Source organism: Botrytis fragariae (genome assembly GCF_013461495.1).
Source record: "Botrytis fragariae strain BVB16 chromosome Unknown tig00000045, whole genome shotgun sequence".
Classification (NCBI taxonomy): domain Eukaryota; kingdom Fungi; phylum Ascomycota; class Leotiomycetes; order Helotiales; family Sclerotiniaceae; genus Botrytis; species Botrytis fragariae.
In genome coordinates, this window is record NW_023500991.1 from 1,302,353 (window position 1) to 1,318,961 (window position 16,609).

At 43.7% G+C, this 16,609-nt stretch overlaps 3 protein-coding genes across 3 annotated transcripts; 2 read left to right on the forward strand and 1 right to left on the reverse strand.

Annotated features, from left to right (window-relative positions):
* Nucleotides 1–1,104: 1,104 nt before the first annotated feature.
* On the forward strand, nt 1,105–4,690 carry Bfra_003622 (putative heterokaryon incompatibility protein; the record flags this gene model as incomplete). Its single annotated transcript, XM_037334028.1, has 7 exons — nt 1,105–1,501; nt 1,569–2,465; nt 2,543–3,093; nt 3,490–3,736; nt 3,789–4,300; nt 4,360–4,415; nt 4,498–4,690. The coding sequence occupies 7 exons, from the start codon at nt 1,105–1,107 to the stop codon at nt 4,688–4,690; spliced, it is 2,853 nt and encodes a 950-aa protein (XP_037194115.1).
* Nucleotides 4,691–5,659: 969 nt separating this feature from the next.
* Nucleotides 5,660–6,812, forward strand: Bfra_003623 (putative umta methyltransferase family protein; the record flags this gene model as incomplete). Its single annotated transcript, XM_037334029.1, has 6 exons — nt 5,660–5,751; nt 5,864–5,917; nt 5,960–5,985; nt 6,015–6,272; nt 6,352–6,483; nt 6,583–6,812. The coding sequence occupies 6 exons, from the start codon at nt 5,660–5,662 to the stop codon at nt 6,810–6,812; spliced, it is 792 nt and encodes a 263-aa protein (XP_037194116.1).
* Nucleotides 6,813–11,681: 4,869 nt separating this feature from the next.
* On the reverse strand, nt 11,682–14,115 carry Bfra_003624 (putative serine threonine-protein kinase mak protein; the record flags this gene model as incomplete). The annotated part of the gene is made up of 2 exons (XM_037334030.1): nt 11,682–13,883; nt 13,939–14,115. 2 exons carry the CDS (start codon nt 14,113–14,115, stop codon nt 11,682–11,684), a joined length of 2,379 nt encoding a protein of 792 aa, XP_037194117.1.
* Nucleotides 14,116–16,609: the final 2,494 nt, after the last annotated feature.

Below are 16,609 nucleotides of genomic sequence, written 5' to 3' on the forward strand. Positions count from 1 at the left end.
AGTATCTCATCACATATCACCAACGCGAAAAAGGTGCATGGCATATATTACATCTGAATCCATCACGATTTCCCGGTGCGTACATAGGTAATGATGGTAGCTCTCCGGATAAACCCCGGACGCAAAATAGCTTTGTGATGAATCTCCCACACACAATGTATCCTGCAAAGTGCAGACAGACACTTGCAAGTACTCACAGGTCATCGCAAAATGCGCCGAATAAATGATTTTCATATTGAGCACAAAATATCTTTATAACAAAAAGGAGCCCCTGCCCTTTCATGGCAATCACGACCTCAGGAACAATGCTGACCGAGTGACACGGGAATCAACCACCAGAACAGCCAGTGTGCCTGTCGCTCCGGAGAATAGATGCGATGGTTGGAAAATAATTCTCTCTTCTGATTCCTCTTGATGTCTGATTCCATTCCCCTTCAAAATGTGTTCCCTCAAAGAATGCGATCAGCACAATTAAGAGCTTGATATTTTCGCTGCCCCCAATAGCACGGCCTCTTGAATAGGAAGGTGGACCGACTAAGAAACACGTGTTAAAGCTCAATAAAATTTGATCACTTCGTCTCTGGATAGTTTCAGGCAAAGAAAGGATTACTTACTTTTTGGGTACCAACTTATTCATGATTGCAAAACTATCGTCAAGCCTACTTCAATTCTAGTGATCCGTCATAGATGCGGCCGATAGAGGTGTAATAAACAAGTGAGCCAACGGTCGATCAATCCAAAAAACATTGGTGCGTCTTTTTCCGCTGTGTATCCAAGATTACAAACGATATCATAGAGTAGTGATTAGGTGCTGATTCAAGCTTCTAACTTGGGAGTATACATATCGGCTGTCTCTTGCCTAAGAAACTTTGAAGCGAGAACAAAGCCTCATGAGAGGATACTGGTTTTCTCTTCGGACATTCTTCTTCATCCTTCACTGGGGATGTCTCTATATCAAGGGGCCCGGAGTTAAGCTGCTCTAAGTTTCTGAGATCCTTTCTTCTCTGCCTGCTGGAGCGGGTTTTCTATACAACTTGTATGGCTATTCAGGCATACCCATAAAACGATAAACTTCAACTCATCGAGATATCGTCGCTGTACAATATGTCAGATCAACCCTCATTTTTTCATCCTTCCCCGCAATTGTGCAAACACTGCAAGGTTATTCCATGGCCACGAGACATACGCTATGAAACTCAGAGTAGTCCGTTTCCTCATCACAGAATCTTCGACTCTCTCCAAAGCTCAGCTGATGCGGGTTGTATCGTTTGTCAATACTTCTGGTTGCGTATAATCTCGATGCTTGTGGATCGACGAACCACACTACCATCTGGCAAGACTCCGTTGCATTTCTATATCCGCGTGCTATATGGCAAACGTGTGGGCATATTAGTAGATGTAGGAGAGGCAGTCGGTCATGATTGTCTTCATATGTGGTTCCTCGAGCCCAACACTGCCGAAGAGAAAATTCTAGAGAAACCGGAATCTCGACATATCAAACGTATGTCATTTGTATTTGCTCTCATTGAGCTTGCCACAAACCATACTGATATACTTTTTTCTTCCAGAATTTTCCCAAGGAGAAGCCTTGGAGGATCTCGAAGATTTGGTCAAGACGCAAATTCAGCCTTGGATTGAAGCCTGTTATAATCGCCGAGAAAATCATGAGAATTGTGGCCGTACAATTGATACGAATATCTTGCCAACTCGCCTCATTGATGTGGGAACTATGAATAACGAAAGCGTTCGGCTCATCACAACAATGGATTCCATGGAACCCTCCAAATATTCATACTTGATTCTCAGTTATTGCTGGGGTAGAGGAAACGACGTTGCAAAAACGACAACAGGGAATCTTGAGGATCGTCTACGCAGCTTAGATATTGCTTACCTTCCTAAGACCATACAAGATGCAATAATTTTGACTAGAATGATGAACATCCGTTATCTATGGGTCGATGCAATTTGCATTATCCAATCCTCAGAGAACGATAACTATAGCGAATTCCAAACGGAGGCGAGTAGAATGCGAGATTACTACACCAACGCTCAGTGCTGTATAGCTGCGTCAGTTGCTAATGATGCAGCGGAAGGATTTTTGAGAGAAAGGCTGCTTGGGCGATACCCAATCCAATCCATTTTTCTAACCTACGCAGGTATTGTTGGTCCAGATCGGCAATCTATAACACTGCAGTCAAAAGAGAACGTCGCGACATTGAGGAATGTTATTGATGAATCGCCACTATCAAAACGCGGGTGGTGCTTACAGGAACTTTCGCTTCCACCACGTGTACTTCATTGGACTTCTAATGGGCTATACTGCGAATGCCAATCTTCCTACTTTCTAGAAGGAAGTCCCAAGAAGTGGGAGACGTATGATTATGCCGCTACTGCTACTCCTCGAGATATTCTAGCCATGCCTAACGACAAACTCTTAACCCACGATGGCTGGCATCGCTTACTTCGTTTGCTATCGAGAAAGGCTTAACCTTTTCCAAAGATCGGATATACGCCATTCATGGTATTGCTTGTCTCATAATAGAGCGACTTCAGGTTGAATATTTTAATGGCGTGTTCCGGCCATATCTTGCTCAAGGGCTTGCATGGAACTACTCCCCTAGAGGTCCTTACGATACATTGCCGGATGTATCTGTAGAACCTAGGGACGAACGTTTTCCTACTTGGTGCTGGGCCTCAAATGGACCGGTTCAGTTTTCAGATATCCCTACAGGTGACTCGCACTCACATATTCATGATGTTCATCCACATACGTTCCCTTCGTCTCCAGGAAACACCAACTTGACCGACGTCATCGAGTCGAAGCTTCACATCAAAGCTCCAGTAATCCAAGTCGACCTGGTTTATGAACCTTGGAAATCATTCCCTCCTTCAGGGAACGTTAGTATTAATTGCGATGGTAGGGAACAATTAGATCATTACTTTTGGGTATGGCTTGATAATCAGCTTGGATCAAATCATTCGACGGCCACCAACATACTACATAATGCTAGTCATGATACATTGCTCAAAGGGGTCACTGTCCAGGTACTACTTCTCGGAGGACGGCAATCTCACACGCATTTTGGATTACTGGTACAAGAGATGGGTGATCAACCCCAGGGGTATTACCAAAGATATGGATTTATAAAGCTGAATTGTCAGACTTCACAGTGTGATGGAGATGGGATGCGAGCGAATCAATTCGAAGATAAATTGTCAGAAGTTATTCTTCTATAGAGTTGACTCATTGAGTCCAACAAATTATGGTCACAAAATCATGCTTTCATCGGGCCGGGGCAAATCGTCCAATCTAAAATTGAATTTTTCAAATGATTTCAAGGGAGGCAAGTGAATCCGAGCATAAAAGGCATGCTAGGTAACTTGTTATCAGCATTGCGGGGTACTCTGTCTCTTCAGAATCCGAAGAGCGAATACAGTCACTACACTAACTTATAAATCGACCATCCACTTCATACTCGGCCACATCAGTGGCTACCAACATTGGTCTCCTACTCTCCAGACAAAGCTTTCTTCTCACAAACCATTTGTTTCTCGGTCAGGGCCAAATACAACTACTCATCGCATTCTGGTGCTCCCCCAGGCCGGATACCCCATTTTGTTCCACAAAAGAAAAACTGTGAAGAATCCAACACCATGTCAGCCAACACAACTGCCTCACAACACAATGGCATGGAGTTTCTCAAGGGTGTTGATACTGCTGACAAGAAGATTCAAGGTAAAGCTTAAGACTGTCTTCCTTATCATATATTATCACTAACATGGCTCAGTTAACACGACTCCACCTCTCCCGATAAGAAAATATCAGTCTATCACTGGAAACACCAAAACACTCCATAGATTCGGCGAATTCCCTCGAGAGATACAGATTAAGATCTTCAAACTCGCACTTCCTGACCCGCGCATTGTCTATCTCAGACTTGAAATCATATTTTCGAAGCATGAAGAAGGAATTACCTGGGTCTATGCGAGCTCGGGTAGAACCAGGGCGTCGGGCCTGTTATCTTTACTTGAAACATGCACAATATCAAATGCCTCAGTCTATTCTGGAGATGGGTTTACTAAGGCCAAGCTTGAGCCTCTGGGTAGTCGCCCGCACACGGCCAACAAGCAGCATCTTGGTACGGATCACTATTTCGGCTACAAGAACTGGGGCGATAAGGTTCTCAACTATACTTATATGCGACCTACTGAAGATATTCTTGTGGTGAATTATGATTTACTAAGCTGTTTGTATGGTCATAACGGATCACTCAATCTCGAGAAGCTTACCCATATTGCCGTGAGCAAATTTGGATATTAATCAGTTAGGGCACCTTGTATTAGTGACAAAATGACCAGGCTGTTGAACGATGTCTATTCGTGATGCCCATGTCTCAAGAGACTCAGTGTTATTGGTTCGTATAATCACAGCTGGAAACTTCCCCCTGCTACTCGGCTTCTTAACATAGATAAAGACTTGCTCAAGCTAGACCTCAGGAATAAAGACGAGCGTCAAGTCCCGTCTCAAGAGGCAGATGATAGCTATCGAGTGTTGGAGATAATACTGAAAGCGCGATATCTTTTCGACAGACACTTTGACTCATATCGCAGAGAAGTAGAGGAAGAAGGAAACAAAGATGCTATCGAATACTGGAAGAAGGTCGAGGTAGTCAATGCTTTACATTGCTAGCCTGATGAACCTCAGGATGAATCAAATCTCTACATTCCAGAGATTGACTCCTATATGCGCTGCAATGATGATGGATTCCTGGTAACCTTACCAGAGAGTACGCCCGACAGTTTGATGAAGCTAAGGGATACCCTCAACTTGGTAGAGCTCGGAAATGAACAATGGTCACACGAGCTACAGCAGGAAGTCCATAGATTTAAATCGATGCACAGATCTTGATGGGTTGTTTAGGAATTGCATTTATTGTAGTAGCGTTACGAAATCTTTTCTTAGGAAAATCAATTGTACGCAAGTGAAGCAATACCAAAAGGTCAAATTTATCTCGTAAATTGATGTGTAGTGACCCAAAGCGATTTATAGAACTAGTGATAAGGGGGGCATGTATAACTTACTGCTAGGCCTTTTGATGTTATCTACTCCTTGAGAAGAAGTTGCTTTCGCTAGTATGTATCAAGCTGCGAATATTTGGATGAATTCGAGCATCTAATGCCATAGCTGGCTCTAAAAGAGGTTAGTACACTGCTACATTGTTGACAAGCACACTTTTCATTCTAGCTGCGAGCAAGTTGACGGCAATATCATGAACCGTCGGTGCTTCAACATATCCGAAAGAGCAACTAAAACCGACAAGACACGGCATGTATTATAGCAATCGGGAGGCGCGACATCACATCAGATTGCTGGGTCATGAGAATTACGAAAGTGTTGTATCTGACGTAGAAAGATGCGAGAGAAGGGGGAGACGAAGTCCAACTGTTGCAATTCGCATGTTTATCTAGTTACATGTGTGATATTACTACGCCGCAGAGGATTTTACTTTATTGTAGCAGCCTTTTGTATGTACTTTACTTAGGTACAACAGAGTGTCCCTGTGAAATGCTCCTCATTACACCCCTCTCTCTTCTTCTTCTTCTTCTTCTTCTTCTTCTTTCTCAATAGTCTCCTTGAGTACCTACACATCGACATAAAATGGCATCCAAAGCAGAACCACCACAGGATAAACAAGAACCAAACAATGATCATGAATACATAATCCAACGCGACTACAAATCTCACATGCGGTAGGTCATATTAAGAGACACTCAGTACCATGGCACTAATCCACACCTACTGTGGCTTGAACTACAATCACTTTTTGATTAAAGAAGTTGCCGGATATCTCATCCATCCTAGTATTCTCACGCATCAGCCCAATCTGCGAATTGCAGATGTAGGCACTGGAACTGGGTAAGTAATCAAATCATTCAAATCAATCACCACACCATGCAGAACAACTCTCCCCATCCAATCCCCACGTAAATATTAACCCCTTCCCCAATTCCAGAATATGAGCCTGCGACGTATCCCGCAACCTTGCCCCCACCGTCCAAATCGACGTCTTCGACATCTCCGCCGCGCATTCTCCGCGCCGGGTTTCCGTCCGCAAAATGCACACTTGTACACTTGTACACTCACGATGGATTTCAGGACTACGCGAGCGAGTTTCACGAACAGTATGATATCGTGCATGCGCGCTTTTGGCTCTGTGTTGTGAATGATCCGGATGCGAGACCTTTGCTGCGGAAATTGCTTTCGCTGTTGAGTAAGTTGGGGTTGTGTTTGGATTTTTGTTGGGGAATCTTATGTACTTTGGACTTATGAACTAACATGTGGGAATGCAGAACCGGGGGGCTATTTACAGTGGATTGAACCACTGCCGCTGGCTGCGGAAGAGGTGGTGATGCAGGAGGGAACAGTGACGGTGACTGCGTCGGAAAGACTTTGTAATACGTTTCATAAATCGAAGCCAGATAGTGAATACGGGCGAGAAGAATTCATTTCCCAAACGCAGTTAACTCTAAGATACTAACTCTGGGATAGGTGGGTTTAGGGTATGAAAACTCTTTTTGAAGGACTCGTGGATGTATCTCGTACCGAGCATACATGGCCTAATTATCTCCGTCCTCTTTGGTCACAAAGTTCTATGGCTGCCACGGCAGATGTGATGGCGAAGATCGATGTTTATAATACGGAGGGAAGGGAAATGAGAATGAAATTTGTAGAGGCCTTGGAGAGAGAAAGCGCGAATGGGGTTGCGGTGGATACACCTTTTCAATGCGTTGTTGGTCGTAAGATTTTGTGATTGAGATTTTTGTTTCATGATATCGATCTAGGATGTGATGGTTTATTTTCACTAGGAGATTTGATTCGAGTAAAGATTTATGAATCTTCGTCGTAGATAGATATCTTTTTCTCGACATGTAGACACACGCACTTGCGCGGGAAAAGGGTCAATTCGCCATCAAAACCATACAGACATATGCCCACTTCTGCTATCAAATTCCAATCTCTCGTCCTCTTCAAGACTCCCGAAGTCAATCAACTGCGGTGCCATAACATACATACCATTGCCTCAGGAGTTTATTCCAACCTCAATCAGAAAAATCCCGAAAGAAGCGTTCCGTCCCAGTTCAGTTCAGTTGAGCTCAGCTCAGCTCATGCATCGTCATGATTCACGATTCACAGCCCACGATTTACAATCCATCATTCCCAACCGCCCATCCTTTCCAATCCCCCCCTCCAAAGTCCAGAGCAACAGATTCGCACTTTTTAGACCTTTGCGCATCCATCCATCCATCCATCAAATATGTCTCGTAGCGAATTAAAAACTTTAGTGTCTGACCACACCACAATTATACACCTCTAGGCTCTAGCATATATACTAATTCCCTAAACAATTAACACCCCCAAACATTAACCTTTATTGAAAAGTTTAAATTGCCCATTTTACCTACTTAGGTAGCAGCCGGCACGGAAACTATACTAGTCACCGGTCTTGAGCCGGCGTCAGCTAGATAGTAAGACTAGCCGCTTAGGCTGAGCCTACGAAGTATAGCCTGGAACTCCCAATTCGAAGGCTGGTAATATCATATTTATTCCCCTTTGGGAAAACATAAGGAATCAAAAGATAAACAGGATCTGAATTTATAGTAATAATCTACGGAAAAAGATTCAGAAAAGACAGAAAAAATAAAGAGGATGAAAAGAAAAAAAATCGCAAATCCAATCCAGATCCCAAGAACAAGTTTCTCCATTTCCACTTCCATTGATCCAACCTCCTCTTTCCCCTCCGTCTTCCCCGGAACCTCCTCCCCCAAGAAGTCTCAATCATGAATCACAAACTCATCACAAACACGGGTTTCCCGACACATACCTACTTCGGTACTCAAGACCCAAGAGATAATCCTCGCAGCCACCAACCAACCAACTCATCAATCAATTCTAATTGATTCCAATCCAGTCCCAACCTCCCAGCCCTCACGATCTCAAACCATGAATATCAAAAAATCAAGAATCGAAACCAGAGCCAAACCCAAAACCAAAACGACTCATCATATAAACGCCTCAAACATCATCTTCTTCATTCCCCGGCGCCGGTAAGAAAGCAAGTAATGTAAGCTTACCTCCACTCGTGACAACTCCCAACTTCCCAACGGCAATTTCCTCTTTTCCTGTCGGTACTTAGTTGCTTACTTGCCGTTTTCCATACAGTACGTCGTCGTAGCACTCCATTGAACTCCACTATATCTATCTATCGTAAATGATTAATCAATCCCTCCATACGCCCATACATACCCAAGCCAAGGACCAGCCGGACCAGCCAACCAATCCATGACCATGCCCCTGCCCATCCATGATTTCATACATTTCAATTTCATACCTCTCTAACGTTTGATATTCATCCGATCCTCGTATCAACCTAGTATGATTATCTCTCTCCCTACCAACTCATTACTAACCACCTACTAAGTTCTAACCATCCCTCCCTCCGAGACTCATCTCGCGTTCATTTTGAAACCCTCGGAAAGATTCTAGAACAAGGACTAGGATTCCCACTAGCATGTATACCCAAATGAGTAAACCGATCCCTGTCCATTCTATTCCATGCCATTTCGTTATTTACAAAGTACATTGCTTGATTTAACATTTCCCAAATGTTGCAGTCATAAGTACTGACTGTAATAATCCCAGTCCCCAGTCGACCTCGCACTCAACATCCAAACGTTGTCAAGCCAACAAAATCAACAAAACATACGATACGAGACGAAAAGAATGATAGGCAAATTGGATCATCAAATTCCATCGTGAACGAGAGGCTTCGATCCACTTGGGATCCGGAGATCAATGCCGCGTCTGTACGATGTATGTGTTTGTATGTATGTAACCATAACCAGCAATATGGAAGTAAATTCCTAGGTAGTTGATTTGTAATAACACATCATGTCATGGCATATCATATTCATGTCGCGTAGACGGAGAAAAGGAGGTGGTTGGGGTTTTTATTTCATGGAATGATCCGGCCGTTGGGATTTATGATGTACGATTTACGAGGAAGCTTCAAGGGAGGGATTATGTATGGAAGGGATTATGGAAGATGTCCCGCGATGGATAGAAGCTAGGTAGGACGTATATCTCTTACGATGTACTACGATACGATATGCTATGATGGGATGAAAGATTGTGGAAGCGATGGGTATTATATTACATAGATTTCTACAGATTAAATCGTATGGTAATAGATACCTGGGTATGTACGTACTGTATTTACAGACTATGTGTGTACTCTGTAAAGTAAGTATCTAAGGGTCTAGAGAATAAGAAGAATTTATTAGAGTTCAGGGTTTAGAGTTTAGGGCCGAGGTGAGGGTTATATGCTTTACAATACTCTATTTTACTATACTGTATTGAATTTATACCACAAAATTCAAGAACAACCCTAAAGATGCACTAAACTAGAATCAGAATCAAACTACACATCTAGTCATCTACACTCTAGAACCAGAACATACATACACAACCACCTACCCAAGAAAAATACAAACACACCTTCCCCAGCGTCCCAGACTCCCAACTCGCCAGTTCCCAAAGTAAGGTAAGGTACATACATATACACGCATGTACGATATCCATCCATCATCGACCCTGAAGATCTCTACAAATTCCACATTCCACATCCATCCTAGAACCTATCCTATCCATCCTATCCTATACTATAGCTATATACCCTGAAACCTATCCTATAGGTATATCCCATGGTACAGCATACCCATACCTACAAACCCATAGTCCATCCACACATCCATCCACACATCCACACTCCATATCTACATCCACACCCAATCTCAAGGCAATGCAAGAAACCAGAAACCAGAAACCCAATGCAAGATCGATCCAGGATCCTCACCAAGATCCACATCACCATCCACCCAAGCTCTTCCCATCCCCTTCCCCTACATCCTCACCTCCATTCACCTACATGATCCCGAGGGGCAAACAAATCTTTTCCTCCCCTCTTCCCTCCCCATCCATCCATCCCGGAATCCCCTTCCACGCTATCCGTCGCCCCGTCGCCTCATTCACTCCACTTTGGCGATCATGCCATACCACACCACACCACGCTATACTATACTATACTATACTGCACTATACTATACTTTACTATACTACTCATAATTCCACCCCAATACTAATACGATGAGTCAGTTCATCATCTAGTTCATCATCCAGGCTCCAGATCTCAGTCCATCCATCATCCATAGATAGACCCAAGAGTGAAACTGAGAAGCCTGGTTTTACACACATGCATACGACATCACATCACATCACGTCATTGATTCACACACAGATGATAGATGAAATAATACAATTCACGCGCAAGCAAGCAAGCAAACAAGATGTGAACAACTCAATAGAATCAGATGAAAGGAAAAAGAAGGCGACGCTATCACGCCCAATTTCTAATTCCAGACTACACACTACTCTATCTTTCCTTCCCTTCTTGCTCATCAACCCATTGAACCCCCTCCCCTCCTCTAAATATTCGCCACTAATCTAAATACAGGATCCCCAGCCTCCCTCACCAACGATCCCGAAAATCTCTTCCTCATCCATCTACCTTCCGACACACCTCACCCATATCTATCTACCCCTAAAATCTCCGCCATTTCCTCCATCTTCCATGACAATGAAATACCGCCCAGCAGTCTCAGACGAGGTAGCTTCCAACCTCACTAGCCAACACAGCATAAGAGCGATGACGTCCTTTCTTTCCAAATCCTCCATCCATGCATGAAAGCACAGCCAATTCTTCCTAGGACCTTCCCTCCTGATATCCAGGAACGAGGATCTTCCCCAGAAAATCCCTTCCTGCAGCAAATCTCTAAATGTTCCGTCCCAGGATAGCCCTAACCAGATATGTACGACAAAAGAAAGACAAAAGGAACAAGGAAACTGTTATAATTAAGTAGATGTACCATCCCCGCCACAAATATGCATACCCTTAGAAACCCCTTCCTCTGCCCGTCCCGCCAGAGCCGCAAATCCCAGATCCCTTTCCCCGTATTCCGTGCCCGTATTTTTTTGGTGAAGCTGGTCTTGAAAACATGTGAGTTGTACAGTAATGTGCGACCAATGTAGAATAAACAGATTCACTTCCCCCAATTAACTGCCGCCACGTGGCTCGCCTGAAAATCAACGTTGACCCTGAAAAATAGGAAAATAATAACATGTATATAATTCGGTCCTGGCATTCAATTGAATTTGCTACAGGCCACATCCATAGAAAAATTTGATGACAAATGAGATATTGTTTGAGTGCTGTGAAGCAATTTTTTTCCCATTGAATCTTCGGAAAATAGAATTTAGTGCAGTCTATGAAGGGGTATTTAGAAGACGAGAAAAAATGATGAACACTAAGAAGCGCTTCTATAGGCGCGACTATGCTCAGGGGTATGAAGCTGGAAAATAAAATCAAAAGAAGGTTTCGATATCAACATTAAACGCCGCAGATGAACTCGCTAGACCCAGCTGTGCTGGTGTATAGTAAACTGATGTCACAAAGAACGTTTGAACAAAAAAACTGACCCCGCCATATATCCCCCAAACACCATGCAATGTAGATACCCCGAAACTTTTCCTCCAAGTATTTTACAAATTGACGATAGAGGATCGTCTAGAATCGATTTTGTGCCGCGAATATACTAGCAGCAGCAGATGCTGCCCACTCGTTTTCCTCATAATCATATGGTGGTGTTGAGGATTGCTTGCTAGATCCATGATTTTTTGGAGTTGGTGAAGCATTGTTTAAACCTTGGCCAAAGAGTACCGAATTACCATTAGCGGACGGGGAGGGCGTAGGGTATGGATTTAAACCAGTATTACTATGTGATTGTCTTAATGGTTGTCGATGATCGGTCTGCACTGAATTTCCGCGTTTCACTGTTTTCGTGGAAATTGAAGCTTCGTCAAGCAATTCGTCTTCCTCATCAGGAGTCTCGTATTGTTGAACCCCTGGTATTTGGCTCCTCCTGTTCCTAGTAGGTATGGGTGCAACAGATCTTGGAATATCGGCAGTCGAACGCGGTGCTTGTTGATGAGGCACAGAGTGATGTCTCTTTAAAACACTACTTGGATTGATTTGATGACTTGGTGGTATAGGAGGGCAATTGGTACTTTGTGGTGAATCCAAATTTTGCTGTACGTTACGCAATGCCTTGTCTAATGCCTCAGAAGAATCGACTTTTTGCGGAGCAGGACTCGCAGGCTGATTGCTATCCAATACCATCGATGATCTATTGCTCGACCAAGGTCCGCATCCAGCCTGTGCTTCAAGGTCCATTGATTTCGGTGACATAGGAGTTGTAGATTGTCGACCAGAGAACCTTCTCGCACGTTTCCTTAAATGAGAAAAGAAACTTTCCTTGTGGCCACTTGGAGGAGATACTAGACCTGAGTTTCCATTCAATGCCATTTCAGCTTGCTGTCGATGAATTTCTGCATAATGATTCGTGCTCGAGGCAACTGATAATTGACGACCAATTTTCTTCGAACCTTTATCATTTTGTCCAGAATAGAGATCATTGTACGATGATGTTCTGCTGTTTGCTTGTGCTGTTGCAGTATCAGAGATTGGCGAGATTGGTTTAATTGTCGGTAAAATCGGCATTGGCGCTGCATTAGTAGCTCCGGAAGCCCATGTTGACCGCTTTGCCGCAGGCTGACGTGTCTTAGCGACGGGGATTTCACTAATTGTAGCTGTAAGCACCGGTGAAGGTTTAGATGCCACGTTCTCTTTCTCCTTTGTTGGAATTGCTGCAGTGTTAGAATTATCGTTTCTACCGATAAGGGATTTCCTAAACCAGGAAGGTTTTGCTGTTGCAGCTGGTGTGGCGTCAGAGAATTCCTTTGAGCTACGATAGCTTAGATCGGAATGTTTGCGACCCAGTATCCTGGATGATGACTTGGGCCTTAATGGATCCGTAGCATCGGTAAAGAATTCGTGAGCCATAGCCTGAGTTGATGTTGGGCGACTTTTAGGATCCCACATCAAACACCACGTGACGAATTTTGCCAATGATGCTGGCCATTGAGGCGTCTGAAGAATCGTGTCCATGGAATGTGGCGCCATTTTTGGGAATGAGAACCCAAGTTTGCCGGCCAGTCTCGTACCTTCTCTCCAATCACCTCCACCAACTCTCTCGCCAGCCTTGTTGTACCAGTTACCTGGACTGCCCATGATTTCACACACTCTCCAGACCTGATCGACTTCGTTACCTCCAGGGAATAAAGGTTTCAGAGTTGCAATTTCCACTGCCATAGCACCAATTGCCCAAATATCCACTGGAGCTGAGTACTCCCCTGCTCTTAATAATACTTCTGGCGCTCTGTACCATCTTGTTGATACATAGGTTGTATAAGGTAACTTCGAATGAGTTTCTCGTGCAAGACCAAAGTCGGCAATCTTGACTGTGTAAGCTGGCGGTGTAGAAGGAGGAGTAACCATAGCAGAGTATCGTCGGAACGAGTTCCCTGAATCCTGTGCTGATGTGGAAACGAGAATATTTTCTGGTTTGATGTCGCGATGAAAGAACTGGTGAGCGTGAATGTGCTCGAGTCCTTGCATGATTTGGAAGAGGATACTCTTGACACTAGAAACATCCAGGCACTTGTGGTCACGAGCCTTCATCAATTGATACAAGTTTCCATCCATGTACTCCATGGCAATATGTAACTTCTTCGTAAAAGGATCGAGGAATATATCTAATGCTGGGACGAGGTGTGGATGAGGTGGTAATGTCTTTAGAAATACGACTTCTCGTAGTTCTAGACATGGTTGAAATGATTCAAAAGTCTTCTTCATCGTCTTGATAGCAATCTATAATCATTTCATCAGCTTTGACAATTCCTCAGTCGACTCTGTCTAAACTTACGATTGTCCCACGTCGAGCTACACTGGCTCCTGCCCCGCGTACTCGAGCTAGAACAACACTACCAAAGCTTCCATCCCCAATATCTTTCAATACTTCGAACCTGTCTTCCAACGCTTGTCCTTGTGAAGCTTGAGGGGTCGAAGACCCTCGGTGGGTTAAATCGTACGCGACTGTCATGTTTGTAGATCTAGTTTGAGGTATGTGTTGTAGTAATGTATATATGTATTTGAATAATAAATGTTCGTATTAGATGACCGACAGTGAATACTAAATAAAATTGGCTATGTTAGCAACCACTTTCGTCACGTTCGAGCATCAGATGTCGACCATAGTGAATGTCAGGAGATTTCACTTACCAATGCTGCCGCGTATATGGCTCTACGAGAGCTTTCTTACTTTAATCGGAGCATTCATGTAATGTAGCTGTCGATGGTAGTAGGTAACGATCGAGATGATAACGATATGTTTTGGATGTCCTCCGTGAGATTGGAAATGAGTGAAGTAGCGAATTGAAAGATCAAGAAGTTGATCAGGTAGAGAGATGTAATGGGATGTCTGAGAAAGGGTCCAAGGGTAGGAAAGGAGCCGTTACCAAGAATCGGGAGTGCGGGTCTTGACCCGCTAGAGCAAGAAGACTTTCGACGATCAAATAGAAGGACGGACGACTCGTGACGTTTTTGGGTTAGTATTTGAATGATAGGAGAAGCTGTAATAGATCAAGGGCTTTTCGTAGTTTCTTGATGTGCGACGTGGGGGAGTCGATGGCTTGCTTGTTGTAGGTGGATATCGCAAGCGCATGAGAGTCAGTCAAAAAGGAAAGCACTGGCATGGGTTGCATGAACTTTGAATTGTCGAAACTACCAGGCCTTGAACCGTGGAAACTTGCAAGACCTCAAGCTTCGCGCTTTCTCTGGTTTGTGTTTTATTAAGTTCCGCAAATCCTTCCAGAAGACAATCTTTGGGGCATGAACAGCTCGGGGGTGATGGTAATAACCAATTTCGCTAAGATCCACTTTGACATCGAACAGTAGATTGGATCTTTTAGTAGTTCCTTCAGGGGTATATGATGCCAGAAATGGGTGAGTCTCGAATGGATATTAGATAATTGGCATTATTTGAATTGATTGATTTGTTCTCGTACCGGGTTATAATTAATAAGGAGGGAGGAGGAGTGTGGAAGGAAGAAGGGTAAGAAATGAAGGGTCTGTAAGTTGCGTGCGTATGGATGGACAGTATGTACTCAATAGCTAGCGAGCGAGTGATCTCTGGAGGCTTCTCTTCTTCCTGTGCAATGTAGTGTTGGATTGCTGATGCTTGATTATGCTGGCTGACGGATTTATTTGAGGTTATGCGTGTGTGTGTGTGAGTGTGCGTGCGTGCGTGTGTACGGTAGGTATGGTATGTACGTGTGGGAACTGATGCTGCGAGTTATATGCGAGATTGTGGGGACTTGTCTCGAACAACACGCTGTTTAGCTGAATTAAGTCTCAAGAGCACCGTGATTCTGTAATTCTGTAAATCAAATAAGAAAAGAGAGAAAAATCGCCGGTGCTTTGCTGGTTTGGAATCCCTGATAGATATCGGCTAAAAAGGTTCGATTGCTTCTTGTGATGCCAACACAGCGGCCGAGTAAAGAGTGTGATTATGCTGATTCGATGAGAACGCGGATTCATTCAATAATCAATGGCCCTTGGTGGCCCCGGGGAAGTTGATACCTCAAAGTACCTAACGACTTCAAGTAATATCTCTCTGTCATGTACGAGTATGGCCCACGGATTATCAACGGATTATTGAATCTTGATGTAAAGAAAAATGAATGAAGAGGGGCTTTAAAGGCGGGGCGGGCTTTGGGACCTCTTTTTTTTTTCTTCTTCTCTTTCCAATCAATTGAGGTTATATTAAAGGAAAGTCAAAAGGGTCTTGATTCTTGAATCAGAATAGTGGATTGAGATGAAAATAATGGATGGTGGATGGGCCATTTTATTAATTGTTTGGTGTTTTTTCTTGAAGCCAGCGAGATACCTAGATATGCAGAGGAAGATCAAAAAGGGCAGAAGAAACCCCCTCCATGGCACTGAGCTAGTATCTCATGATGTACAATTCAATAGCCATCATGATAAATGTGTACAAGAAGGAGGAGCCTTTTCTCTTGGGATCAGCAAGTACAATACGGTGATGCGGTTCAGATCCAAAGAATGTGAGGCCGCGATGAAATTCGAGGCGTTGGAGGGTGACACTGATAAGAAAGGAAAGGAAAGGAAAGAAAAGTTGTGCTGTGTTGTGTTGGATGTGACTTGGAGAGGTGGAGGCAAATGAAAAGAGAGGGAAGTGTGATTAGAGCAGCTTAGTGGTTAAGGTGTCAAAATTGACTTCCGATATATGCCTACCCAGCTACCTTTGTTTACCATACGCCCTGAAAATACTACTCACTACCCAGGTGGTAATTGTCTAGTATCTTTGAGTTCAGCCATAGATGTTCTGATTCAGAGACTTCCAGTCAAGTGCATCCTCCACAGTCGCAGAATCACTCACAGTACAGGAATTGGAAGCCATTCAGAAAGGTAACCCGTCCACCAACCCACTTCACACTTGGGTATCATATCATTATCACAAGACCATCTGTAATTACAGATCGACCAAATCCCTCCAAACCCAAAATCTATCACCATGG